General features: G+C 41.0%; 1 protein-coding gene across 2 annotated transcripts in view; it reads right to left on the reverse strand.

Annotated features, from left to right (window-relative positions):
- The window catches only part of RBFA (ribosome binding factor A), a 98232-nt gene that overhangs the window by 69130 nt on the left and 1640 nt on the right, over positions 1 to 27462 (reverse strand). Inside the window, exons 3-7 of one of the 2 annotated variants that reach the window (XM_088533417.1) lie at positions 26637 to 26813; positions 25114 to 25226; positions 24194 to 24278; positions 21869 to 21939; positions 20388 to 20813 (exon numbers count right to left, since the gene is read on the reverse strand). In XM_088533417.1, the coding sequence (XP_088389543.1) occupies positions 20423 to 20813; positions 21869 to 21939; positions 24194 to 24278; positions 25114 to 25226; positions 26637 to 26813 (837 nt within the window). In that variant the 3' untranslated portion in view covers positions 20388 to 20422. Of the gene's footprint in view, positions 1 to 20384; positions 20814 to 21868; positions 21940 to 24193; positions 24279 to 25113; positions 25227 to 26636; positions 26814 to 27462 lie in introns of those variants that run through there. The other variant, XM_010217975.2, reaches the window with a different exon arrangement.

Consider the following 27462-nt stretch of genomic DNA (forward strand, 5'->3'; position numbering starts at 1 on the left):
GGAAGTGACGTCGCCCCTCATTTGCATGCCAGGCGGCCGGCCAATGGCGAGAGACCGCGGCCGAGGCTCCCATTGGCTGCGCGGGGCGCGTGGGCGGAGGGCGGGGCGGGGACGGCACGTGGCGCCCCCCCGCGGCCAGGCCTCACCTGCCGCCGCGTCGCACCGCCCCCCGCTCCCGCCCCCTCCCGGGAGCCGCTCTCGCGAGATCTCGCTTCGTGACGTCACATGGGACGGGGCGCCGTGGCATCCCACCCACGGGATGACGGTACCACGTGGGCACCCAGCGGCCCAATCCAGCTCTGCCTGGGAGGTTGGGTAGAGCCTCATTTGCATCAGCTTCCTGCTGGAGGCTCCGCCCACTTGCAGCATCCAATGAGGCGAGGCCGGGCCTGGGAGCCCCATTCCCCATTGGAGGAGACCAGCCCGGCTCCTCCTTCCGCCCTTGCACGTGACTCACACCTCACTTCCCGCCCCGGCGGCCATGCTGGATTTTGGTGGCCATGGGCGCCTCAGCCCGGGCACCCGGCAGGCTCTCCCGGGCCGGCGAGGACCATGGCGACCTCCCCTCCTCCGGCGCCGCCGTCCGGCCTCCACCAGCCTCGGCCTCCGAGGGCAGATGGCGTCAACTGGAGTCCATTAAACCCGCAGCAGCTCTACCGAGTGTCCATCCCGTGGAGGCCAGTGGCACCGTTGTCATCAGGAGGTTCCACCCTTTGTCTCTCTGTAGGTCGTCGCCAGTCAACCTGTTGGCCAACTCCTCCTATCAAGGCCCATGGAGGTCATCATGGCCATAGACTGACTGCAGTGTTGTTGAAGAATAATACAAATAAAATACGCAGATGTACAGAAAAATTTCCTTTCTTTTTTTTTGCAGTAAGGACCACAACAATTCTTTGTGTTCTACTGGTCAGTAAACACATTATAACTTAACCAACTCTAAATTTTTTTAGTACAATACCTGATACAAAAAAAATGATACAGTGTAATTTGATTAGTCAAGTGTTTCTTGTTCCATTATCTATTCATAAATGGTGTGGATAAGTAAAGACTCAAAAACAACAGTGTAAAAAATGGACAGCCATCTATGAAGGATGAATTATTCATGGTAGATATATGTGGTCACAGTACGAAGACTCTGGTATTACTCAGTGCCCGGAATTGCAACCCATCCCAGTTGATTAAAGTCTAACATTTATAATAAATCCGCTAGCATTTATAATAAATTTACTAGAATTTACTAAAAATTCATGAAGTAAAACGATGGAATATGGCACTGACTTAGAATTATTTCCATTAGAATGGAAATGACCAATGGCTTCCACATAATCAATGACATTAAATTTTTAATGCAAGAAAAATCAACAAATAATTAGAGAGTGTTTAAAATAGCGAGTGTGTTAGGAAGACCAAGTCCAATAAAAAGGATAGTTGCGGAAGAGGCCTTTCCCAGATGAACATTACAGTAAAACTATGGAATGTTGTAGCTTCCAGCCAGTATTTTCTAGCACTGCAGTAAAAATGGGAGCTACTTCATAAAAACATGTAATTTAAACTGTCTATATAATAACTTAATTGTATGTCTTTATTATCTGCTTGTCTCCAGCTGTCAAATTCTGCAGCATGTTCATCAAATTCAAATTCTATTTACGTTAGTTGGAGTTAGTGCTCATTCGCTCGGAAAGAAAACTGATTACATTTTCACATTTCAGGCTCAGCGTTTAATTTTGCAGCCCGGAAGCAGGTCTGTTAGCCTCCAGCACACGTTTAAGACTTCGCAAAAGGAGACCTAAGATAACACTTCAAATTCTTTTAGCCATAGAAAACAAGCAGGTTAGCAACACACAAAATGGAGAGGAGGACAAGGACAAATAAAAATGGGGGTAAGGACAACAGGGAGGAGCGATTGATGCTGTTGTTTTTTCCCATAAGTCAACAGAAATGCCAAAATAGAAAAATAAGATGTTTTGAGGGCAACATAAAATGAGGCAAAGAAGGAAAAGTCAGAAACACGCAATGTAGAGAAGAAGAAAAGATTTTTAAAAAATCAGTGTGTTAGTTTTCCATACTTGACAGTAATAGCCTCACTTAACTGCATCCAATGGGGTTATATATTTACACTGGAAACAAGTTTCACGTCAGCTCCTTCTGCAAGGTGCTTTCCTTGGCCATCAGGAATTTGGGGGATGGTGTTTTAGTCATATGTATCTTTGGAGTACACTTCAGTTAAATATTTGCTCATTTTAATTTCATCATTGAACTAACATGTATAAAGGCAATAGTTCCAGGAACATTTTCGCTGACAATGGCAGAGAGTTTATCTGGAGTAACCAACACCAACATCAAGCAAGTGAGTACCTGGCTCCTTCCACTGACTTGCAAGTGTCCTAAGCGCATCTTCCTTTCTGGTAGGCTACGCTGGTAACTCAAGCTCTTTCCCGCTAGCTCTGTCCAAGCAGAATAAGGAGAGAAAGCAGCACGTGCAGCTGCACAGCCAACAGCTGCGCTGGCAGCTGGGAATTCTCCATGTCTAAAATAAAGTCACGAGAAAAAATTTCGATAGCTGCCTTCCCGGAGTAAGATCCTAAACCGAGACTCTTGTAGATGCCTCTTTGAAGGAGAGGTGGAAGAGGACAGAGAGAAGTTCTGCCCTTTTCACAGGCACTCGTGTGTTTTCTCTTGCATTGCCAGCTGCCATGGGTTTCGACTCTTGTATACTGCTTTGCATTTATTCACAGGACAAGTCTGGTGCTGAAGCACCTTAATAATGTGGGAACTACAGATAGGGATCATGCCTGGACACAGAAAAAACTATCCTTAAACCTTATTGAATGCTGTGGCAAATTACATTACATAATGGTAGCAAAATTCCCCTTGCCTTTAGAAACAGCAGCCTCTGCGGCCAACTGCAGCAACTGCAGCACACACCGTTCCAGCATTCAGTTTCAAAGCGGCCTGATAAATATTTATATTGACCTATTCTAGAGCGTTAAAGATTCATGGCAATTACTTTACAAACTCTCTTCCACAAAATCTCTTGCACAAAGCCCCCAGTTCTCCCTCCATATGTTTTTTAACATCTTAGGAAAAAAAAAAAAAGTATATATGTGTATATATATATATATTTAATTGATTGCCATAGCATGCCACAATTCTGGAATAACAGAAGACCTGGGAAGAGTTTCCTTCCAAAGGAGCTGTGCACTTGTCTCCTGCCGCCACCTTCCTTCATTTCCTCCTGCAGGTGACATTCACTAATCCTCCTTCCTAAGGAACAACACCACAGTCATGACTTGAGTTCTTTAATTCAAACAAAACTATCTATTAAGAGCTGAAGTGCAGTCTTTCTTTTCAGTCCAATAAAAATAACGATTGGGTTTGGTGATGCAAACTGATAAAACCTGTTTCCTGAGGTCTGTCCCAAATACTTCTGAAGTCAAGCCAGATTCTTATTGAATGGAATAAATTTTGAAGCAAGTTCTGCCAAGAAAGAGAGAACAGTAGCTCAAAAGAAGAGAAAGGGACCAAGAAACAAAGGAAGAAGAAAGGTTAGAAGACAAGTAGAGGATATCCAAAAAAAAAAAAAAAAAAACCACATTCATAAACTCAGGTTGTTTTTACAGCTCAAAGCACCAGCACATCAGTTTTAGAGTGACTAAAGCATGTGTTGTCACCTGCATGACAGGGTTAAGCAAGTGAGTACCCTTGTAAAATCAAAAATGTGTGGAGAGCTCTTCCCCAGGAAGCTCTTCTCTCTTTTATCAGCATAAATTTTATTCTAAATTCTCCTTGTTCATCCTTTACATACATGAGAACTCTTTGAATCTCAGGCTCTTATTTAGAAAGTTTGTGACAGGTCTTCACTGCTAAGCTGAAATTAGATATGTTAATAATGATGCAATACTCATTTTCCAATCTCTAGCCTCATTCTCCCTTAGGCAATATAATAATAAAACTAATATTTTGGATACCTAAACTTATTTCAGAACAAAATGTCTAGGGCATATTAGCTTGCCCTTGATATTTATGACTAAATCAATTGTATTACATTGTGTATTTATCAATATTTTTTCTCCCTGTATGTTTTAGATAAAGGACAGCATTCTGCTGCATACATTTCTCCATTCAATCTCTGCTTCATTTACTTATATTTTACAATTATTAGTAGCATGAGAAAATAGAATGCTTCTTCTATATGAATATTCTATATGAGTATGCATGTTCTATATGAACATTTTTATATGAGCATAATGTAAAGGTTTCCAGAGGGAAAAAATAATTGTTTATTGTCAGCTGATGGAAGATCATCTTATTTACTTAAGAAAACAATACAAAAATACATTTAAAATTACCATTATACTATGCGCAAGTTTGGCCAAAAGAAAGGCAGATGATAAAAATCCAGATCATGATGTACAGAAGAATTAATATTTCAGACACAGTAAGAAGTAAATATAATTAGAAGTGAATGGAGAAGTTTTCAAAATCTTCCCACTATTTAATATCTGAAGTACTAATTCACACTTTAGCTAGTTACAGTTCAGTTGTGCAATTTTACAGATCAACTGATACTTCTGATTTTCAAATGTCATCAGCAAATTTTAAGTATCCTTTAAACTAAAAGCACCATACCTATGTTTGGAAAAAGTTTGTCTAGGAAGATGAAAACATTGTGTCAAAAGAAATTAATCATAAAATGTGCACAGTGATTCGGTGAATTACTTCCAAATAGGTTCCCTTTGGGAATTCCATTGGGAAATACATTCAGTTTACCTTTCATCACTTCAAAGATTTAGAAATACTGATTTAATATTTTTTTAAAAAATCACAACTGTACAGTATACGTTTGCCAATACTCAGCACACAATATTGGTATTTTAATCTTTAGATGTCCCCTCTTCTTAGAAGAGGAAATAAGAAAGAATTGTAACAATGTGTTAGGTCTTGCCAGTCATTGACCTTTTAATATTAACTATCCCCTCAGCTTCAAGTCTGAGATCCAATTTTCCCTGAGTTTTCTGGAAGTGCATGGAAGTGTTACTATGAACATCAAAGGTAGACAAATACTGTTTTTGTTAGGAACATATATTCACACAGCTAAGAAGGCTAATAACATCTTATTTTGAACTCACTGAAGTGGGGAATATCTTCAAGGAATGATCTATATTTTTCTCATTAGCATTATTTTCTCCTTGTTTTAAGTTTTATGGAAGTTTATTGCAGTGTTTGATCTTACCCCACATACATGTATGTATCACATAATTTGTGTGATAAGTAAATGTTTATACTTGCTGATTCCTATTAATCTACTCAATCTTTCTGCTATGTTCCGCCAAAGACAATTTCCATCAAACAAGTTTATTACTGGAAAAAAATACAAGTTTTCATATTGCTTCTTCCTAAATTACCTACGTACTATACATGTAAAGTTTTGAAGTATTGTTCTTTGATCAGAAATAATGTTTATCAAATTCTTAGAATACATATTATTCATATATATACTTACTTGTATAGCCACACTAGTGACCAGACCTGGAGAGGATATAGCACAATGTGAGGCAACATCTCAGCATCTGGACAGCATGCCCTGTATCAGCCCAGCTGGGCTTCAGATGGGAGGTAAGATAAAATGAAAGGTGTTTAACAAAGCTCCAGGCTGATCTTTGAGAGATAAGTTCACCCAAACTTAGCAGCTCATTGTCACAATATTTTATACTAAGTGGGGCTTTTAAAAGTACATAAAAGATAACATGCGAAGACCTTGATCAGCTGTAAAATGAATGTATTCCAGTGAATTCCAGGAAGCTTAGTAGATTTTGGTCAGTGCTGACCCAATGTTTGTGATGCTTTTTGAAGTGAGTTATAGCCTTATTTTTCTAATTAGCATGCCAGATATCTGCTTTAAAACCCTGAGTATTTAAAGATTTGATCCTATCCTACTGACATATAATTTCCTGTTCATTTGAAAGAGAATAGCTCTACATTCAAAACAGTTGTATTAGTTATGAGGGTTAAGTCTTCATGGACAGTCTTGAGCCATGAAGCTCCTTCATTGAACTATTCAAAGCTCCTTTACTTTAACAACACAATTATCTCATTTGCATGTTCCTAGGGCTGAACCCGCTTTCTCCACAAGATAACAAGTGTTTACATTTACCATTTCTGCATGTTAGCCATATAACACCCAAAAGTATCCCTGCTCTTTGGATACTCTTTGCATTCTGAAAGTAGTCAAGTAATGCTGGGAGAAAATCAGAAAGTTCGATTGTCACTTACTGTGGAATCGCAGTGGTCCCTCTACACATCCTGGCCAGTGAAGAGCTAAGCACTGATGGCTGGCAAATGTGTTCTTGGAAGCGGGATATTTCAGCTGCATCAGTGAGGATGCTTATGGTACTGCTCCCCCTTCCAAAGTTAACAGATGAATCCAAGCCGCTTTTTAAAAAAATAAGTGTTTATCCCACGTTGGCAACTTTCGAATTCACATTTTCGAGATATTAAAGTAGACAGAAAGTTATACCTTATATTTTGTGGAAGATGAAGTTTATGTTGAGTGAGAGAGAAGCACAGGTCAATTGGGAATAAGCAGGGAGATGACTGCTTTTTTGATGACTGGTCATGAAAAGAAATATCTAGGCTGGAAAAATGAATGGATTGGTTCTTTCAGTGAAAAAAAAAAAAGAAAATTCTGAATATTTTAGAAGTATGCAACTTCTTTTCTTCAAATTCCAAGTATGGCTTGAAAAGAAGACAAGTGGCTGATTTTGCTGTTACTCCAAGAGCACTGTAACAAGAGAGGAGTCTTCATGCCACCTTAAGCTTATACTCTGTCACTCACTGTGTTGTGGCTAGAGGACCCTGAACTTCCGAGTGCTTTGGTGGCTAAAGCAAAGATTACCTTCAGAGATGAGAACATAAAGGGAGTGGTACAAATGAAGGCTCCAAGAAATTCAGGAAAATGGTGGAGGTCAAAGAGAGACATAGATTTAAGTTCAGTGGAAAAAAAAAATGTTTGAGAAAGATCCAGGAAGAGCAAAATTGTTATGAAGTCAGGTTTAGTAGCTGACTGGGCAGATTCAATTGGATTCAGTGCCGGCAAAGGGAGGAGTCTGGTAATAGTTCAAAAATGTGTGTTTCTTCAAAGTGTAGCACAGAAAGGTGAGCTGATCATGTTTTCAATACTAGGGCGATGTTTAGAGCTGCTGGTAGGAATGCCTTCAAGACACATCATTTGTACCAGACCCTCCCTGGGTCTCTGGCATTGTTATCCTAGCTGACTGTTTAGGGACTTTTCCTTGGGAGAATGCTGTTTCACATCCCCTTGCCCAGGCTAGCAGATTGTGGAGCTATCTGCAAGCTTAATCCAGCCATGAAAGTCCTATTTACAAGCAGATACCAAAGCTGCCAGTCCTAAAGTGGCTGCTGCTGTTGCCAGAACAGCCATCAGCAAAATAATTAGAGTCAGGGAAGTTGATGCTGAGGATATCAGGGATAACGGACCATTCTTCCTGGTTCCCCTCAGAAGAAGGGTCAACAGCATCCTGAGTGGTAAGCAGTCCAGATGAGAGTAAGACATACTGAAGCCAGGAGAATTTGAGATTCATCATAAGTCATGGCAGCTGGCCAGTGCCTTTACCTCACTCCATCAGCTGCATGAGTGAGCAATTTCTTCTTCATAAAACATGGAGAAAGGTAACATTTCTTCACCAGAAGTTTATAAGAGAGAACCACGTAGTGGACTGGATGGTTGCTGAGTTCAAACTTGTGGTCCCAGGGACGCTGATGAAGGTTGTAACTGTTCTTTTTGTGACCTTACATGGAAATATGATTATTGAAGCAAATCTAGTATCTCTTGGGAGACACTTGCATTTCTGGAGGGAAATCCATGATGATGGCATTAGCATCCATGAAAAGACACACTATGGACTTGACAGGATATTGCTGGAGGGCTCATCTGTGAAAGAGTGCTTCTTGTCAGTCTGTGACAGGGTGAAGTATGTGAACTAAGTTCTCTTTCTCAGACAAAATTTGTAGCAGCTGAGAGTAGGAGTCTCATTCCTAACTGCAGCCTTCTTTTGTAGCAGAGCTTAAGGCCAAGCAAAGAGTCCTGCCAGAGGTTAGGCACCCCCTCTCTTCCTCCAACTTCCAATGTCCTTGGCAATAAAGGAAGATTGGTATGGACTGCAAATGCTGTCTGGACACATCACAAAATCCCTGGAGAACTTGGTATTCAGGGAGTGCATCTCCCTACCTTAGCTATCACAGATAGCTTTCCTAACTCACGGTAGTCACTTGAAGATTACTTTTTCTATGGATTATCAGCTCTCACACTCACTGTAGAGACATGCACATTGATCCTTTGGGCCCTGTGCTCTGTATCAGGGTCCAGTCTCCCAGTAAAAGGTTTGCCAACACCTGGGAGGAAGAGGAGAGGGCTCTGAAGTTACCATCTTTAAATCACCCTTACCTGCAGTCAGTTAAAACAAGTAGAGCATTTGTTTACAAGACCTAAGAAAGGCAACACAGCCATAATTTTTGTAAGGACAGTAGCTGCTTTCATCTACCTCCACTCAAAACTAATCTAACAGGTCTTTCTTTCTCTCATTTTAGGCAGCAGACAAGACAGATGCCAGATTCTTACCTAATCCACATGGTTAGTGAGTCAGTCCTCTTGTATTTCCCATCCTCTGTTGGTGTTAGTGCAGGCTATTTTTAGACTCAGAGGGTCCAGTCCACCCAGAGATAATTGAGATATAATAACATCTGGCAGGTCATTTTAATACTTTTAATATGTTTTCCTTATGTTATTGCCATCCTTCACCTCTGGGAAATGCTCACATCCCTGTGGCATGGTTAAAGTAGTTAATAGCTGTCTGGAGAGTACATGCAGGCAGTCAGCAGTTTCCCCAGGGTTTAGCTAAACTACAAGTAAATCACTGAACCACTGAGAAGGCAGTGCCCTTTTGCTCTTCACAGAACCAAAGCAGTTCACTGGTTGAAGTTTGTTTATCCCTGAACCTTGTACATGGCATAAACTTATATTTTGATAAATATACTTTACACAATTACAATCCAGGGAGTGCTGCCTTGAAGTCCTAGTCTTGCAGCAGGACTATGCAAGGCAGGATGGGTAGAAAAGAGTATGGCCTGGACTAGTGGCTCCTTTCTGCTCGCCTCTGTTCTCCTGTCTCTTATGGCTTGTGTTGGGCCACTGCTGTATTCCGTTACACAAACACACGCACGTGCACATACACACAGATGCTGAACTGGCCTTGGGCTGGCAGCCTCCCCCATACTCAGCTCTAGCAGCATCTGCTTCCTTGCATGGATGCTGTTCTGCTCCTCACTTTGAGTGCTGGCCTGCTGAACCCTGTAGATTGTTGTAGATGAGGGTCCAGGGAGACTGGGAAGGCTGTTTTCTCATCCTGCCTTTTGCTTTCACTTACCCATGGTTTGTTTTGGTCAGCCAGTTCTGTCTTTGTCTTTCTAAAAAAAGAGACACATTTCTCTGGAGCCCAAACCTTGCGTTCCCTATACAAACCACAGGAAGAAGTAGATTCATCAAAATGGGATCTAGAAATGACCCATAAGTGAGAGGCTGTACAGCTGTATGATAGCCCTTGCTTTGGTTTATAGAAAGCTGCTCTCCATATAGGCAGAACCACTGCCCTTGAGATGATTCATCTTACACAATTATAAATGACATGGTATTTCTCAGAGACAACCACACTCCCATCATCACCTCTGTGTTTGGTTTTCAGCATGAGCTTCATATATGCTGCATACAAAACAGCTTTGTCTGTGGAGTTGAATATTTCACAGGAAATTTTGTCCTATAGTGGGCTAACAAACTGCTTAAAAGGGAGCCACATATTATCTGGTAGTTATTGGCAAACTCAAGTTTGTGGGATGTAAGTGCTTCCACGGTGGAACAAGGCAGTCCATGATTATGTGGGACAGAGCTCAAGACTCCTTCTTATATAATGGAAGCATTAATTAAAAATTTCCCCTGAAGACTGCAGATGGTATGAATCTAAATAACCCCCAGCAATGACTAAGAAGGACAAAAAGTGGCAGTCTCTAATTCCAGATCATCTCCTGTGAAGGTAGCCTAAGGATGCAGAACTGCTGATCCATCTGGAGGCTGTGAGCTGCAAGCCGCCTGTCAGCATCCAGGTGGCAGGAAGATCTAAGCTGGAGGAATGGCTTTGCTCTGCTTTGATTTCTGCCCAACTGTTTCTGTAAGTTTTGCGGCTTTCCTCCTGCATTTGCATTTTCAATTCGAAAGGCAATTGCATACTTCACATTCAGCTTAACCTTTCATACGATGGATGCTTTCAAGGAAGCAGTAAGAGTTTCAGTACTCAGTTCCTCTGTGATATCCTTGAAACAGGGAGCTGGAAATGAAGAGTTCTCTGTGGAGGAAGTATTTTCTAGGGATACCAGGTGTTTCCTGCAGCAGTCCAGTATAGAAAACAAGGCAATTCTGAGGGACCGCTTGTTATTAGATACAGAACTTGGACTAAGTATCAGAAGTTCTTCAAAATGAAGGATGCCAAACGAGGATAGAAAGGATGGAAGATACATGGTTGCACTTCTACTACAATTAGTTTGATATGCACAATGCCATTACGAACCTAAAGTCTTTCTTTCATTATCAACTGTTTTGTGAAGCTAGCAGGTTATCTATGGCTGTAAACTATGTATTTTGTGTTTGTTTTTATATTTGTCCCCACTATACTGTGAGCCAACTCAGACACCAGTCTGGTGCCAACATGACTCCAATCAAACACACATTTGGCTGATCTAATCAGCCTGTAAACCTGAACAGAATAAAATAGCTCTGCCGGCACCATCCAGTGATAATATAGTAACCCTGTTCTAGCCAGCTATGCATAGTGACTTTTCTTGGTCAATATTAACCTTTAGACCTTTAAACTTAGACTTTAGACTTATCCTGACTTCACTGAAGTCTGATCTTGCCCATAAAATGTAAAAGCATACAAATATTGTGCATCAAGATTGAGAATTTGTTTTTAAAATTGGCTTAGAAGTTGGCTTAGAAGTTGTACTTAGAAGATTCCAGAGATTTTTAAAAAGAAATAGAGAATGGATTTTCTTTTCAGCTTTGTAAGCATTCAGCTTTGTAAGCATTCTCCATGCATACTTGTCTCCCTTCCCAACATCTTTTCCTAAAGGAAGATCCCAGTGAATCCTGACAGACGACTGACTGACAACATTTCTCCATGTTAGAATTCACAGAGAGCTCTAGTATGTCACTGGAGACATGCTGAGGGTTCTCTGGCTCAAGAACAGAAGGAAAGGGAACATTGGGATGTTGTGGTAGAGTTTGTTACAGGCTGCCTGACTAAGATGGTGAAACACATGGGCTACGAATGACTAGCAGAAGTCCCTCAATTGCAAGCCACAAATGACTAAGAGAAGTCCCTCAGTTGCAAACTCTTGTCATCACAGGCAGTTTCAGTCATCCAGATGTCTTCCAGGGCAGGCAAACATGAGGATCTTCGATGATAGTCATGAAAATTTCTGAATGAATATGCTAGATAGACTGACCAGATGACCCCCTCTTGACCTGCTTCTCACAAACATGGAAGAGCTGCTGGTAAATTTGGTTGTAGGTAACAATCTGGGTTTTTGTGGCTTCCTGACAATTGAGTTCAGGATCTGGAGAAAAGCAAGGAAGGTCAGGAACAGAGTTAGGACTAGGAGTTTAGGAGGAGGGGCTTTGGCTTTCCAGGATAGAAAAGAATCAGGATAGGTCGATGCGTCTGGGAAGCAGATCTTCCTGCTTGGTCATTGAACTGAAAGGCAAAAAGAGATGATACTATGTGGGGCGGAGGAACGCTGGCAGATAACAAAGGGAAAGTATGAGAGTAGTCTGTATGAAATCAGGAAAACCAAAGCCGAGCTGGAGCTGAAGCTTGCTATGGACATAGAGGTCAACAAGAAAGGAATCTTCAACAGTGTTAATAGCAACGATGTCAAGAGAAAATGTGGGCCTTTGGTGAACAGTGAAGACCACATAGTGACGGGCAGCATGGAAAGACTGAAGCACTCAGTGTCTTTTAACCTCCCTCTGCATAGGTGAAGCTTTCTCTCAGTCCTCTGTGCATAGCGGCACAGCTTGGGAAGGAGAGGAAGAGGAGGCTGTAGTCAGGTCGGTGGCGCTGGAAAGGGTGAACCGAGATGCTGAGGGGGAGAGGCTGGCCGAGTCTGATGAAGAGGAGCCAAAGGAACAATATAACAGTAGCCTAGGGCTGCTTAAAGGTGAATTACAAAGATGACAGAACCAAACGCTTCTCAAAAGCGGCAGGCGGAAAAACAAAGGACGCCAGCTACAAGTTGCAGCTTGGGATGTTCAGATTGGTTTTAGGAAAAAATGTCTCTAATATAAAAGTAGCACAACACTGGAACATGGATGCTGTGGAAACGCCACCCTTGGAGGTTTCCAAGACTTGACTAGGCAGAGCCACAGCTGGCCAGTTCATTATGGAACTCCTGCAACTCATCTCTTACCCTATAAATCACCTATATTTTGAATGCTTTTATTTTCTTCCCATTTAAACAGCAAAGAATCTAGGGGTTTTGTATTTGCTTTCTTTTAATCCTGTGATCTGTTCCTAGTTCAATCACTTCAAGTACATCTAGGCAGGAAGGGATAGGTGCAAGTAGCAGTAGAATGGGAAAAAGAAAAGCAAAGACAGGTCATTATTATTTTGCTATGAAATTCCAGTTTGCTGTCCTCCAAACAGAGCTTTCTACATCTACAGTATACAGCAGTGCAGGATTTTCTGGGAGGCAGCAACCACGCATAGATATCCTAAAAAGCTGCAAAGGATTTTGCTAAGGTTTCTTGGATTGCCTTCCACTGGCCTCCAGAGCCCTATGCACAGCTCTCATGCCATGGCTATATTGCCATAGCAAAATTCCTGAGGCAACTGGCCATTGTTGTGAAACCACAGAAATATTTTGGCTACTATGTGCAGTATTAATGACCCAAAACTAGAGCTCAAGTATATGCTAGAGGAAAAGATCATGTGGTTTGTGTATTCATTTTCTGTGAAGAGCAATCACTGTTCCCATCCCATATCTTGCATGTCTGGAAACACACAGCATAAGTGGGCATAAGCGTACATTAATCACAAAGCAGGGCAACGCACTGTGGAATTTAAAATGATTCTTGTTTTTTATTTGTATATGAGAGATTTGAGAATGACTATAGGGACATCCATTTCAGAATAGAAATAGTTTGAAGAAATCTCTTCAGAGCCAAAAAGGGTTAAGAACAGAGTGAGCATGTCCTTGAGTCTGCTGAACGTAAGTTGTTTGCATTCCTCCGAATCACCCAGGCATGCTGGTTTAGAATTTCTCAGTTACACGTTTATAATTCTACTTTAAAACTACTGAACTGAGGCCAAGAAAGAGCATCAGCAGTGTTATCTGGAGCTCATCGGACAGAACTTATGCTTCAAGTTAAAAAAAAAAAAAGTAACAGTAGAAAGTAATACAAATAAGGAATTTTGAAGAGTAAAGCAACATGCAAATCCTGTAGATTTTTGCAATTCTCACTGTGAGCAGATCAACCACCATAGTCAGAATGCAACTATCAGAAGCAGGCAGGTGTCCTTGGGAATTTATGCTATGTTGATTTTTTTTTCTTTTTCTGGAATTGAAGTCTTTGTTTTGAAGACAAAAAAAATTAAACACATTAAAGTATTTCTCTCCATTATTGTGCTCAGGATTCTCCGCCAAAAGGATCATAGTCATCTCTTAACTCTCGAGAGGAGGGCCAAGAACAACAACACAGGCAATAGTTGCCACAATAACAGACCTCAAACCTCTGCATGTTCTGCAAAATCTTTGTTGTAACATTTCTGTAATTAGGACAGTTAGCTGTGTACCACATACTGCTCTATTTTAGAACGTGTATAATTGTGTCACCTCTGCTATATTCCTACTTTACAAGTAATGCTATAAAGGTCCTAACTGTCTTTAACTGTTTAACAGAAGACATTTGTAAAAAAATTATCTTGTGCCACATGAATACACGGTTCTCTAAATACTGGTATATTAGCTCTAACAAAGAGATTAGAAAAACCTCAAGAATGGGGAGTTCTATCAGTTTGATTTTTTTCAATTTATCAAAAAATTGACACCTATATTCCTCAGAAAATTTAATCAATCCTAATTAAGAAATGGCAGCTCCTTCTTTGCTCTCTCTCCAGCGCTGTCATTTTTCAGAATCACAACTGTAAAATTTTGCACTACGTATACTGCATCCTCCTGCAGAGAGCAAAGCAGGCACAGCTAAGGGTTCAGACACATCCAACACCGCCTCAGTTATCCAGAGAACTGCTTCACCACCTCTTGCAGCAATAGAAGGTCCAGCAGATGCCACAGAGGCCTGAGCGCATCCTAAGGGAACGGGAAAGTCTCTTGCCTTCAGGAATCTGGATCAGAAATATTGAAGATACTGAAGTCTTGAGATAGTTACCCAATACCACAGCAATAATCTTGGACACTTCTTAATGGCAGAAATGCTCTGCAAGACAACCAGTGCTAACCCAGTGTGAACTCTCTTTGAGCTGCAGTTATCCGCAGAATTTTATGCTTTTGTTAAACAGGCAGTATTTTGAACTCTGTTCTCTTTCTTTCCTAGCATAGATCCTAGTGCACCATTGACTTTTCCATAATGGTTGTTTTTGAAATTGCTGTCCTCCTCATGTCAAGCAAGAGGTGTATGTCTGATTAGAGAAAGAAAGGAAAAATCAAGAAGACTGTCAAGACTACTCCTGGGTTAACTCTGTGAAGATAAAGTAAAGTAACAATATCGGGAAGGTAGATTTAGAAAAAAAAAATAAAAATGCCTGAAATAAATGTGATGCAGTGTTATTTGGGCAGAAGCAAACAAAAGCTTGTTACATCAAAGAATCATCCAGCAGATGGCCAATGGTAGGATATCCAAAACACTAAGACATGGAGATCTGAGGGGAACATAAACAGGACAAGCAAATGCTAGGCCCATTCATTCTGCCCCTCTTCATGTCATCTCACTTTAACAGCATTATAGCATCCCATGCCACTCTTAAGTCTGTTGGAAATCCCCCCCAAAAGCCCAAAGGGATAGCAATGTCCATAAAATTGAAAGGAGAATCCCATTGGGAAAAGTAGAATTTTGATGTTTCCTCATCATGACAAGTGTCTTACAGACCTACAGCAAATGGTCAATCGGCATAAATAAAGAGTAAGAAGTTGCTATGCAGTGCACTCAAAATGACTTTTAAAGAGTTGCACCCCACAGATCTTGATGGGGGAGGAAAAAACTAAGAGGAAACATATATCAAAGGTTAAATGACAGTCTGAGGATCTCAGGCTGACAGAAGTAGAGGCTCTCAGCAGCTACTGCCGTTGTGACAGAAATAGAAAGAGAGCATCAAGCTCTTAAATGAAGCATTGAGCAGTACCAATGAGGAAGTTAAAGTTCAAGCATTCAAATCAAAGTGATACTCACCCAGAGAGCACTTTGCTGTATTCTGTTAACATTCAAATGCCTGCCATACAGATGCACAAAGCTTGTCGCAACCTGCTCCCATATAGTTTTTCAGCCATGTTTTGCTACAAAATGCCAAGAAGGTATATATTTTTTAAAATGTTCAGTCTCAGTCAAAGTGGAAACTTTGCAAAAAAAAGAAGCTTTGCAAGAGGAAAGAGTGAAAGAGAATGTTGCCACTTTTCTGGCAAATGAGAAGAAAATCACTGAAAATGATTTTCCATTGACCAAATATGCCCAGTCTTGCTACTTCCTGTCAGCTGGTGACAGGAAGTCCTATGTGCTATAACAAAGATTCTTTATAAACAAATTAATCTGCCAAGTTTAGATTTCAGCTTTGCAACAAGCCCAGTATTAGCAAGATCTGGTAGCACTGGGCTACACTCTTGACTTCAGAGATCTCCAGCTTGTGCACAGCCCTCTGCAGATTTAAGACCAGCATCTTCTCTCATTCGTCAAGGGCGGTAAACACAGTCACAGCCTTATTGGCGTTTATCTGATCTTGAAAAGGTGATTTCAAACTGAGCTCACCTGGGATTTACACTGGCCAGTTATTTTATTTCTTTAGTTTCAAGTATTTTCTAGCCATACATTTGTAGACTTCGGAGGTTTTTGTCATCTGTCCAGATGTTCCGTGCGGTCCAGGAGTGAGGGACTACTATGCCAAGGACTGGGTCCGTGTGTCAAAGGTGCTTCTGGATCATTGTTTAAGGAGTTTGTCATCAGATTGACGGGGTTGATCCCCATTTCTGTGATACTAGTTTTTTATTTTGTCAGCAGCCACCTCCTGTTCCTCTGATCTGATGGCACCCAAGGAAGATGCATGAGGAGGGAAGGTGGGTGGGCTGCCTGAATTGTAGCAGCAGCAGCTCCTTCCTTGCTGTTTGTTTGAAGCAAATAAACCCTAGAATCAGGTGAGGATTTTCAGTTACAAGTTAGCAATAATAAAGTCCTGTGAACAGCAACTGGGGACTTAGCACCCTGCTGCAAAATCCCCACCCAAAATTTTTCCCTAAAAAAGTAACCATTAGAAACTTTGAAGCTTCCTGCCTTCCTATGGGTCAGTGGAGATACTAGCGGATTTTGTTTGTGTATCCCAAAGAAAGCCCCTAATATCTTTGAAACTCTCATGTCAAAGGGTGTAAAAAAACACTGTGGATTTAATGGGGGAGCCAGAAAACACATGTGTTCATATAGACACTGCTGTCCTTGGACAGCTGCTCAAGAATCAACACCAGTTATAAAAACTTTTAAACCTTACGACTGCAGATAGTTCAGCTAAATATATAGAAAGGCTACAACTGTTACATGAACCTGCAGCTAGAATAAAATAATTGTCCCATAAAATGGTGCCATGTTTTCTCATGCTCCTCAAAACCCTGAGAGCCCAGAACACATGGTCCTCCCGAGATGCCGCACAGCTCAACACTTTTGCCATGGCCTTTTATTATGCCACACCGCCTACATTTTGTTTTCTCTTTCTTGTTTTCCTTGCAAGGTGATTCCTGCATAGTGCCTATTGCGTGGAGCCAGAGAGAGAGTAGCCAAAATTAACTACAGTCTTTCTACATTCTACCTTATCTTCCAGCAAGTGTGAGCAAAGCCTGCTAAGCAAAGCAAACTACCTGAAAAACGTACTACAGACAAAATAATATGAAAAGCAATTACCACAACGGGTAAATATTGCCACATTTTTCGCCCCCTTACTGAGATGTCATGTTTGGTTGTTTATGTGTTTATGAGAATGACTGAACTTTCACCATAATAGTTTTTATTAGACTTTAATGTACAAATGCATGTAGTGCAACTATGTGCTATCAGCAGTTATTGAAAGCAAGAAAAACATGCATTTAACTCATTTTTCACAGCTAGAGGATTTTCTTTTGGTTTGATTGGCTGTAGAGGAATGTTTAGAGAGCCGCGGACATGGCTGCCCAGCAGGCCTGCTCAATTCCAGCCTTCAGGTTTCAGTGAAAGAACAAAGGGACTGCTAACTAGGAGATAAGGAAGTAGACCAAGGTCAGAGGGAATAAAAGAGCTGTTGAACTAAAAGGATGAGCTAAACAAGTAAGGGGGGCTGTAAGGGTCTTAGTTAGATCATTGTCTACCAATTAGGAGCCTGTGTAATTACATCACTAACTGTTAGAATCATATAAATGTACTGCATGTAAGCTAATAAACGAAGTCAGTTCCAGCTTCTATGAAGTTGCTGTCTGGCATTCCTGACCCGCTCCAAGCTGCAACAATTGGCTACAGACTCTATAAAGCTGAGACCTTTAAAACTGATTAAAGCTTTTTGTCTTCACTTACCTTCTTGCAGAGCTGGGTAATAGCAACACATGGGACAGAATAACAAAGTATTGGCACATTTACTTCACTTTGTTGAGCTTTCACTCTAATTCTTGGCTTTACGTATGCTAGCAAGGCTTACAGTTAGATTGGCTTCCAGATAAATAATTCCTCGGATAGAAAATCAGGTCTCTAGAAGAAAATCAGACATGCCTCTTGGCTTTCTGATTTCCCTGGTATGATGTCATTTTTGCCACTGGTTATTCTGATTCACACGAGAATCATAATCAGTTTGAAAGAACTGACGTGCTTTGTGACCTTCAATATTAAACCTGGATCTCAGAGACCCTTGTAGGATCCCAGTGTATCCTGGAAGGTTTAGTTTCAGTCCCAGAGCGCCACAGAGAACACGTTGCTAAGCTGGCATTGGCTATTACACTCTACATTCAAAACTATTTGCGTGGCAGACGCCTAAGTGGACACTTATCTCCTAATTTGAGCTGCACCGCTAAGCAAGTTCCTCCTATCTACGCAAACGTCCTTGAGCGGGATTCCAGCTGCACGCAGCAAGTGGCTGCCCCCAACAGCAGAGGACTGAGCTTCTGGCTGAACACCCTCCTTCCCACACCCCAGGCCAGCACAGGTGCCGGGGCAGAGACAACCTCTGCCCCCGCTTCCCGCGGAGGCGGCAGCATGCGGCAGCGCTGGCGCCGGCAGCAGCCCCGCGGCTGCTCTCGCCCGCTGGCTTTGGCGCTCGTGCACCTTTGCTCCACGCTCCCCTGGGCCTCTCCTCAAGGCCTTGCAGGCAGCCCCACGGTGCCGTCTGCTCTGCTCTAAGGTTTCCTTCTGCCCTCCAGGCCGGTTGCTTTTGCCTTGCCTTCCCTATCAGCAGGTTGAGAAAGGCTGTCCCCTTGCTGGGGCCCTTGGTTAACCCCCTTCTCCATCACATCGCCACACACTAGTGACAACAGCAAGGGGAAGAGCAGAGCAGCCCTCCCTTGCACAAGGGACCCAAGGTACCAGGCGCTGAGAGTGACAACAGCTTGTGTTGCTCATCAGGGACACTCTAATTTATGAATTGTAGCTTACTTTACAGACACCCAAGACAAGACACAGGTATGACCACCTTTGCACTCTTGGCCTTCCAAGAGCCTAATAATGGACTTTTTTTTCTTTTTTAACCTCTAGGCAGAACATTTCTTAAAGCAGAAACTGAGAGTGGAGACATTAGTATTTGGTGGATTAGTTTAGCAAGTACCAAGTAGCAGGTTCCTGTTATTCATTAAAAATGTTAACAGCTTCGTTGCAACTAATTCATGGTCTGCATTGGTAGACAGTGATATCATACATTAACAATTTCTGGTATTTCGCTCACTAGAAAACAAACTAAAAGCATCTACTTCACAACATGTCCCTCCTAGGGAATTTAGGAAGAAATCTAGGAAAGCCAGAACAAGGCACACTGGAATTTAATGGGATTATTCACCTGCTTCAAGTTGGATGAGAACTAATGTGAGCTGTGGTGTCAACATGTATCCTAACAAAAATGATGCACACATTTATAGGACCTCTCCCTTCATTCAACAGAAATCTCAAAGTAACTTAGGGAATATCCTGTTGACATCTTCTTCTCACACGTTCTCCAAGTTCTTCAAAGCAACCCGTCATCTTCAGACTATGTTTCAAGTGGATTATTAAATACACTACAGTGAATTTCAGTGTACCTTACTAACCCAAATTTATCTCATTTATCCAAAAATTCCTTTAGACTATGTCTTTCTGCGCTCTGGAGCCTACACACAGTCTTTAGATCTTTTTGAAGGCTAAAGCAACATACTGTAGTGCAGTTGCCCTTGTACAGTCTTTTTGCTGCCTTTTTTTCCACTTTAATTTTTAATATAGTCCTTTCAGTAATGGTCAGTGCTTTGCCTTATTTTATCAAACAAGCAAGTAGCTCCCTATTCTTTTCTAGTTGCCTTCTTCCCCTTTCACAACAGATATAAATTAATTATTTTCTTTCAGGATTGTAACTCTATTTGCCACAGTCTCGGTGATTTTCACTCTCTTGTGGAAAGAGTCCCAATACACTAGTTTTTCTAGAGAACACACTGCCCAGGTCTCTGTGCCCTAAGGCCATTTTCTGAACTCCACTGTCATTATTCTGCTTTCCATCTTCCCTCCTATCCTTAGAAAAACAGGCCCTACCATTTTATAATTATTTTTATCCAAATCACCCCCCAAGTTTTTTTTTTTATTACGCAAAAACAAGAATAATTTTATTGGAAATAACAAACAAGATTGCAAGAAATTTTAACTCACAGTGCTGCCCAATGTATATTTTGTTGTTAGGGAACTGTTCTCTGGCTGAAATTCCTGCATACACAGCAACTTGAAAGCTTCTTAGCAGAGCATGGCCAACCCCAGTCATTCTTCTTCCGTAACTTCTGCTGTCAAACCCCAGCAGGTGCAGCAAACCTGCTAGTTTCAAACACACCTTTCCAGATCTATGACGCTCTTTGTTTAAGTCTGCTATTGATGGTCTCCATCGTAATGGGAGTGGCCTTTTCACTTCGGTTGAACCCTAGGGTGGCTTTCGGTTTCGCCATCCTCTGCCCCCAGTTTGCTTAGCTCCTCCTGCAGCTCCTGCTCCAGCTCATAGTCAGAGCCAGGCTGAGTGCTCTCATCCAAGCACTCAGCCTCGTACTTGTCCAGTAAGTACTTCTGTGGGGTAATGTCATCGTCAGGGGCTTTCCTGGTTTTCTTCTTTTTCTTTTTCTTCTGAATCACAGACAGCTGCTGCTCCTGCTGTTCCATCCAGGCGATGCCTTCCGGCTCTTTCGGCACTTTCAGCCTTTTGTACTCCATTATCTGCTTATTCAGCAGTTCATGATCAATACCAAAAAGATTAGACCGGACGAACGAATCTGAAGATTCTGTTGCTGAAGAGTCTGCTTTACTGTGAAAAGGAAAAGATTTGTGTGGTTGGTTGGTTGGTTGGTTTTCCTTCTGCGTGCATTTTAAGCAGCAGTGTTAATTGTGGCAATTTGGGTAACCCGTAAATAACCTGAACTTCCCTGATGGAGTTCATTAATTCACTGTGTTTGCTACTGTGTTCCTCATGCTAAGGGGGAAGAGCTACCACTCTAAGTGGGCTAAATGTGCAAGGATGGGCTGTGAATAAGCTTGTCAACACATCAATGGATTTTATGGGGAGAAGCCAATAGAGCAGCTACCTTCCAGGTGAAACCGTTCATTTCCAGTTGCTTTAGACAGTGGGGTTTGCAGAAGGGCAGGTTACCCAGAAGACCAAACATCAGTCTTAACAGCTTCAACCTTAGAAACTCATGAGGCTGTAATACTACTATGTAAACATACTTTCATTTAAAGAAAAAAGGCACATCCCTCAAACCGTGCTGATTTCTGAGACTATGTTTTTTATCACCTTATGGATTAACTGTTTCCAAAAGCCCATACACTGCACTATTACAAGGGATGATAAACGTAGTTTTTCCTTTCTGTTTTTGCAAACTTGTTGTCTGCAGCAAGGTATTGCTGCAGAAGAACCAAAGACATAATAGCCCATAAAAATATCTCAGCACTACACTATAAAAGTAAACCAGAGCACACACAATAAGGAATATTTTCTCCCTGTTTTGAAAAATGGGTGTAACATTTGTAAAGAAGGCCAAAACACCAAATAAAATGCCATCCTCTACATATAATTTCTGGAATGATTACATATTAGTTTTGTCCTTTGGTTATTCTGTAACTTTTCTCTGTTACAAAAGACCCCCAAAACAAGACCTTACTGTGGTAAGGTCTTCTATAAATTCTCTCTTCTACTTAGTATTTCTTCTGAAGACCACTTTACTGAACTCTGACATTAACAACACATCTAATTAAAATACACATTTTGACACATAAAATAATGGTCAATTTAAGTTGGCAAACACAAATGAAAATACAGTATGTTGTCCAAACACTTGTCCAAATTTGGTTTAAAAGACCCACCTGGAATCATTTAGAGGCAAGTTTTCTTCTTCTGGCGGTCCAAAATCAGCAATTGACAATAATTCGTCAATCTGTGAACACAGGAAGACAAGACATATTAAAGGCCCTCTAATAAATTTCCTTTTTCCACACCTACACAAGAAATAGATAAATATCAAATGGTCAATACCAATTTCTTTTCTACATGTATGGAATACTTAGCAGAACCATTTCAAAACAGCCTTTTCCTCCATCTTCATTTAAATAGCTACTGTGAAGTGTATGCTACGGTACCATTTTTCACTGGCCACGAGATGAGTTGGATCACTCAACAGATCTCATTCACTTTTTAGGCTATGAGAGTAACAATATATATCTGTTTTTCTTGACAGGGTATTTCATACCAAATAGCAGGGTCAATCCATAGATTATTTATCCTGCAATGTTTTTTTCTCTTATGCATATTCTGAATGTATATTTTTTTATTTGCTTTTACTCTTGCAAATTCTTTTTAACAACATCCTTATGCTGGCATTTCTGTTCCTTCTTCCCTCTTTTTCCAAGTTTTTGTCTCTATCCCATGTAAACAGTTTTCCCAGCTTCCTTTTAACATCATACCCGACTGGAAAGTGCTACAAATCTAGTGAATCTGATGCTTACAGATTGCACCTATTTGAGAAAATTCTGTCTCCTTTGAAATTTTTATTCCTGCTTTTCTTTGCATCCCTTCTAATTCAGGGTACTATTCCTCTTCTGGGAGCTGAATTGGATGGTGTTTCTCCACCCAGCAACACTTAAAATTATCAGTTTCAGCTACATTACTTTAAGCCCTGCTATTCAAATATGTAGATTACTCAAATCACACAGTCTGCAAACATGAGAAGATGACCCATCTGCATGTTTCCTAGGGCCATTCACTGACAGCAGTTGCATAAGGAGGATTTTTCACTTGTCTTTTGTGGCTAGCTTAGCTCAGCACTAAGAAAGGTGTGTATGCGCTGAAACCGTAAGGCAAAGTAGCCCACAGGGTTTTCCTCTTCTTCAGAATGTACAGGAGGTTGTTTTAAGAAGGTTGGGATAGAGTGATGAACAGAACATAGCACCATAACAGACCTGAAAAGCAGGACCTGCAAAAAATGTTGCGGCTCCATCTAGATATGTTATTAGCAGCAAGGATGGTTTCATAACCACAGGTATATTGTGTTATACTGTGTAGGGATTCTGGAGGTACTGAGCTGAGGGGGACACAAACAAGCTGCTTTCAGCAGTGTTTAGTTCATCCTTGTTCCTATGCCTCTCGTCGATGCTAATGAGGATGAGGAAGATTTAGACAGCGGATCATTATATTGGCAGGAAGCTCTTCCAGAATTTTTCTCCCCAAGGAAATTTCAAGAATTTCACTGAATTTCTAGAGAGTAAAAAAGTTCTCGGTATTGCTTTCTAGGATGCTAATATGCAATGTATGATCCCATTTAATACTAACTGCATATGCTAGTAGTAATAGTAATACATCTAAGAACATGGCACTTTAAAGAACATTGGTTGAAATGAGCATATGCACATTTGTGTCCCCTAATTCACTTAAATAGCTCGAGGAGCCACATTTTATGAAATTTCATTCATCAATGTCATCTTTCTTTTCTGGAAACCTCGCCATTTAGAAAAGGTCTTCCTTTACACTCCTAATAACAGCAAATTCCTAGAAACCATTGATATTCCAGAAATACTTCTACTAGTTAAAACGGTCAACACTTTGAGCAATGTGGAACACCGAAGCCTTAAAAAGAATTTAAAAAAATAGTTTCAGTGAGCCTAATCCACCACGTAAAGATATACACTTCTCCGGAAACGCTTTAACAACCCACAGATGGAAAAAGACTGGGGCAATCAACAACAGTAAAATCACTACTAAGATTCAATGGCATTTTAAGAATATATAATGTTTAAAATGTGGAAGACAGTTCCTCAGACCTAATTCCTGCAATAATGTGTGCCAGACAAGAGGTAACCGGCTACTCTGGAAGTATAATTGCATTTTTTGGCCATTTGGTTTGTTTAATTCACTTAACTATCTGTCACAAGCCTCCCTAAATATTTCATTTCAGAATTTCTAACACAGCCAAATTCTTGAAGATATAGGCACAAGCATTCTTTTACACTAAGGATTCTTTGCCAAAATGCTTCGGAACATAAAGAGGAAAGGAAACCATAAAGACTGATTTCTAATGTAAATTGCTACTGTAATTGAATTATCACCTCTCTTTCTCTGTTCCTGAGCAGTATGATATACTAAATGATTGTGCTATGCCTATAGCGATGTTTCTGTGAGTCAAGTATTCCAATTACCTTTTTTAAAGCTGCTGCTTCTTTGTCTTTTAGAAATACTATTGGTGGCACATTTCCTATAATCTGCTGACTCATCAGAAGATACCTGGCAAAAACACAACAGTCACAAGTTTGATTAATAGTACATCATCTGTAAAACAGGTAAGATATCTGTAACTAAGTTATACCAGAGCAATAGTGAAAGTGTAAGGCTAAGGTCCTACAAGATAAGAGGGTACCTGAAGGTATTCACTCAGATTACAGCGCCTGTCATTGCAGAACCTCATCTTAGAGTGTGTAACATTATAAATATTAAATTAGCTGCAGATCCTACTGGATATCCCTTTTGTCCCTGGTATACAGGTTGCCCAGAGAGGCTGCGGAGTCTCCTTGTCTGCAGATATGCAAAACCTGCCTGGACATGATCCTGAGTAATGTGCTCTAGGTGACCCTGCTTGTGCAGGTGGGATGAACAGATCATCTCCAGAGGTCCCTTCTGACCTTAATAAGTCTGTGTACACACAGGCTGGCCCAAGCTTCTCCTTGCTCCATTCGGCTTGCCCAGCCCCCAGCAGGGGCAAGAACAACTGCAGGTTACAGTCCTAACAGTGTGGCAAGAAAACCAGTCTTCTGCATGCCCCAAACACCCCCACTAACGCTATGAAGTCACACTTTAGTGAAGCTCCTCTTGCTTGCTGCTCAGCCCTGTCCAAGCTGAGGAAAGTGTAGAAGCCAAGTAAGTCAGCTATGCCCCAACAGGAGAATTCACATGTGGCCTGGGCCTGTCATCCATCTTTGTGAGGCTCATCCCAGGAGATCCTCTGACCCCAACTACGTAAGAACCCAAAGTCTCATTTAGATTGTTAGGATCCTTAAGAAATGTTATTAATATAGCGTATTGCTGCGAATTTATGAGGTATTTTAACAGTTTCTAGCAGTACCGTATACGTGGAGCACTCTTCTGCAGCACACTTTCAACATAGCTTTCTTCTTCCGTGGTGGACAAAGGGTTCCAGTAAATACGACATGCTGAGAACCTCGATGCCATGGACACCTGCCAATAGGAAAACCTTTTAAATTTATACATATACACATATGTGTGTGTGTATACATACATATATATACACTCACTTCACATACAGCAAAGCATCCACTTCATAAGTAAACATGCAGCAATGCAATAAATGCTTAGGAGAACCTTTTCTTCCACTCTTTAAGAACCAAAATGCTACCGTGCCCTTACAGCAGTATGGGCACTGAGTAAGATTCACAATCTGCATTTGAAGGCACTGTTAATTTAGGAAAATCACTGCCTAATCAGCCCCTTAAGTGAAATTAGTTGGAAAAGTCATCCTTCAGCACTTGTATGTTATTGGCAATGCTATTTTTATTGAATATCATGCTACTACCACCACAAATAGTTCAGAATTACTATTTATCATGTGCTGTGTTGGAATATAGTTGCTGAAAAGTGCATGTTTCTGCTAAAGAACTATGACAATATCTGGTCTGTTCTCACCTAGAGTTTGGACTTGATATTCACAGAAGTAACTTGGCATGCATGCAGTTGAAAACACATACACTTCTGTTCCTGCACAACATGAAGTAAACTGACTGCCTTCCTGAGGAATACACTTTTTAAACATAAATTGACTTATAGATTTCTGTAACTGTCATTCATCTAAAAATAGCAGTGTCTTAAAAACACTTCTCACTATAAGAGTATATTCAGCAAAGCCCAGTCCAACACAAGCCACTTCTTGATCATCATGTGAATTACATGTGAGCAATGTAATAGTGTGGATAAAAGTGTGAAGCATCAAAACTGAAGCATGATGCTTATCTGTATTACTCAAAATCTGTTACTTGTGTAACTCTAAATATTAGAAAGCAAATTCTGATGAATTGCCAAGACTTCTAAGAGCTTTATTTTAATAATGGAAATAAGGACATTTCATCATGATTAGCTTAAGAATAAAACAGGACTAAGTCTCTGTCATGTCCCAGAGCAGCAGGGACAACATGTACTATGCAGTTATAAAAATACTTGTACAGTATTTTTAAGAAGGTTGTTTCTTTCCCTCCCTTATTTCATAAGCCGAATTTGTTGCTTCATTTACAGCAATGTCTCCTCCAAGTCTTGCAGCTTGCCTACACCAGCTAGTATTTGAGTGCAGTCATGCCACCAGGGTTACAGACACAATCCCCAAGGCCCTACAGAGAGGAATAATGTAAGAGGGGGCACTGCACGAACGCATCCAAAAGGTTACCTTACCTATTTATTTTAAATCTCTAGCCTGAAGGCAGAATGAATTCAACCAACATAAAGATCTGTTTCTATCAGAACTGACAAACCCTTTGCCACAGATGCAGCTATGAGGTACAACTCTTTTTCCATGCTTCTTTTGCCCATGGCAAAAGGTCTAATCAGGGCGGCTCTGCACAAACTACTTTTCACACTTGCCTTGCAGATTTCTAGCTTGAGGTTATAAAGTTCTTGATTAATTTCGCAGGTACTCATCATCTGTGTCACAGCTTTATAAATGAGGTTATTCAAGACTCTGCAGCGTACGTTATCTTCTTTCCTGAATTTTATCTGGTCAACTTTCATTCCAGAGGCCAGCGTGGTTGGTTTAAACACCTTTAAATAAAATAAAATAGAATTAGTTAGTAGCTACAAACTTATACTAGGCAATAGAATGTACTTCTACCAAGCATGGGGATCTAATCAGTGTATATAAATACCTCAAGGGAGGGAGGGAAGAGGATGGGGCCAGCCTTTTTTCAGTGGTGGCCACTGACAAAACTAAAGGAAATGGACAGAAACCGAAGCATCAAAAGTTCCACAGGAACTTAAGGAAAAAATTCTTAACAGGGAGGGTGACAGAGCACTGGAACAGGCTGCCCAAAGAGGTTGTGGAGTCTCCTTCCCTGGAGATCTTCCAAACCCACTTGGACGCAGTCCTGTGCCACGTGCTCTGGGTGACCCTGCGTGTGCAGGGGGGTTGGACTAGATGATCTCTAGAGGTCCCTTCCAACCTTAAGCATTCTGTGATTCTGTGATTCTATGATCTTAGAATGCTATTGTTGCAGCTGTGGTGATCTTATATTGGTCTTATAGTTCAAATGTTTAAAGAACTTTTCCTTACAAGGAGTATTTCTCCTCACAAAACTTTACCTTTACATATCACAGTCAAGGCTTCTTCTTTCAACACTTTGTAGCTATTTTTACAGCTCACTAGGTCAGTTTTCTAAAACACAGCAGGCAATAATAGGGAAACATTGCTGTT

The sequence above is a fragment of the Tinamus guttatus genome, unplaced genomic scaffold (genome assembly GCF_059628265.1).
Source record: "Tinamus guttatus ecotype Peru unplaced genomic scaffold, ASM5962826v1 Tinamus_guttatus_pri_ptg000497l, whole genome shotgun sequence".
Classification (NCBI taxonomy): domain Eukaryota; kingdom Metazoa; phylum Chordata; class Aves; order Tinamiformes; family Tinamidae; genus Tinamus; species Tinamus guttatus.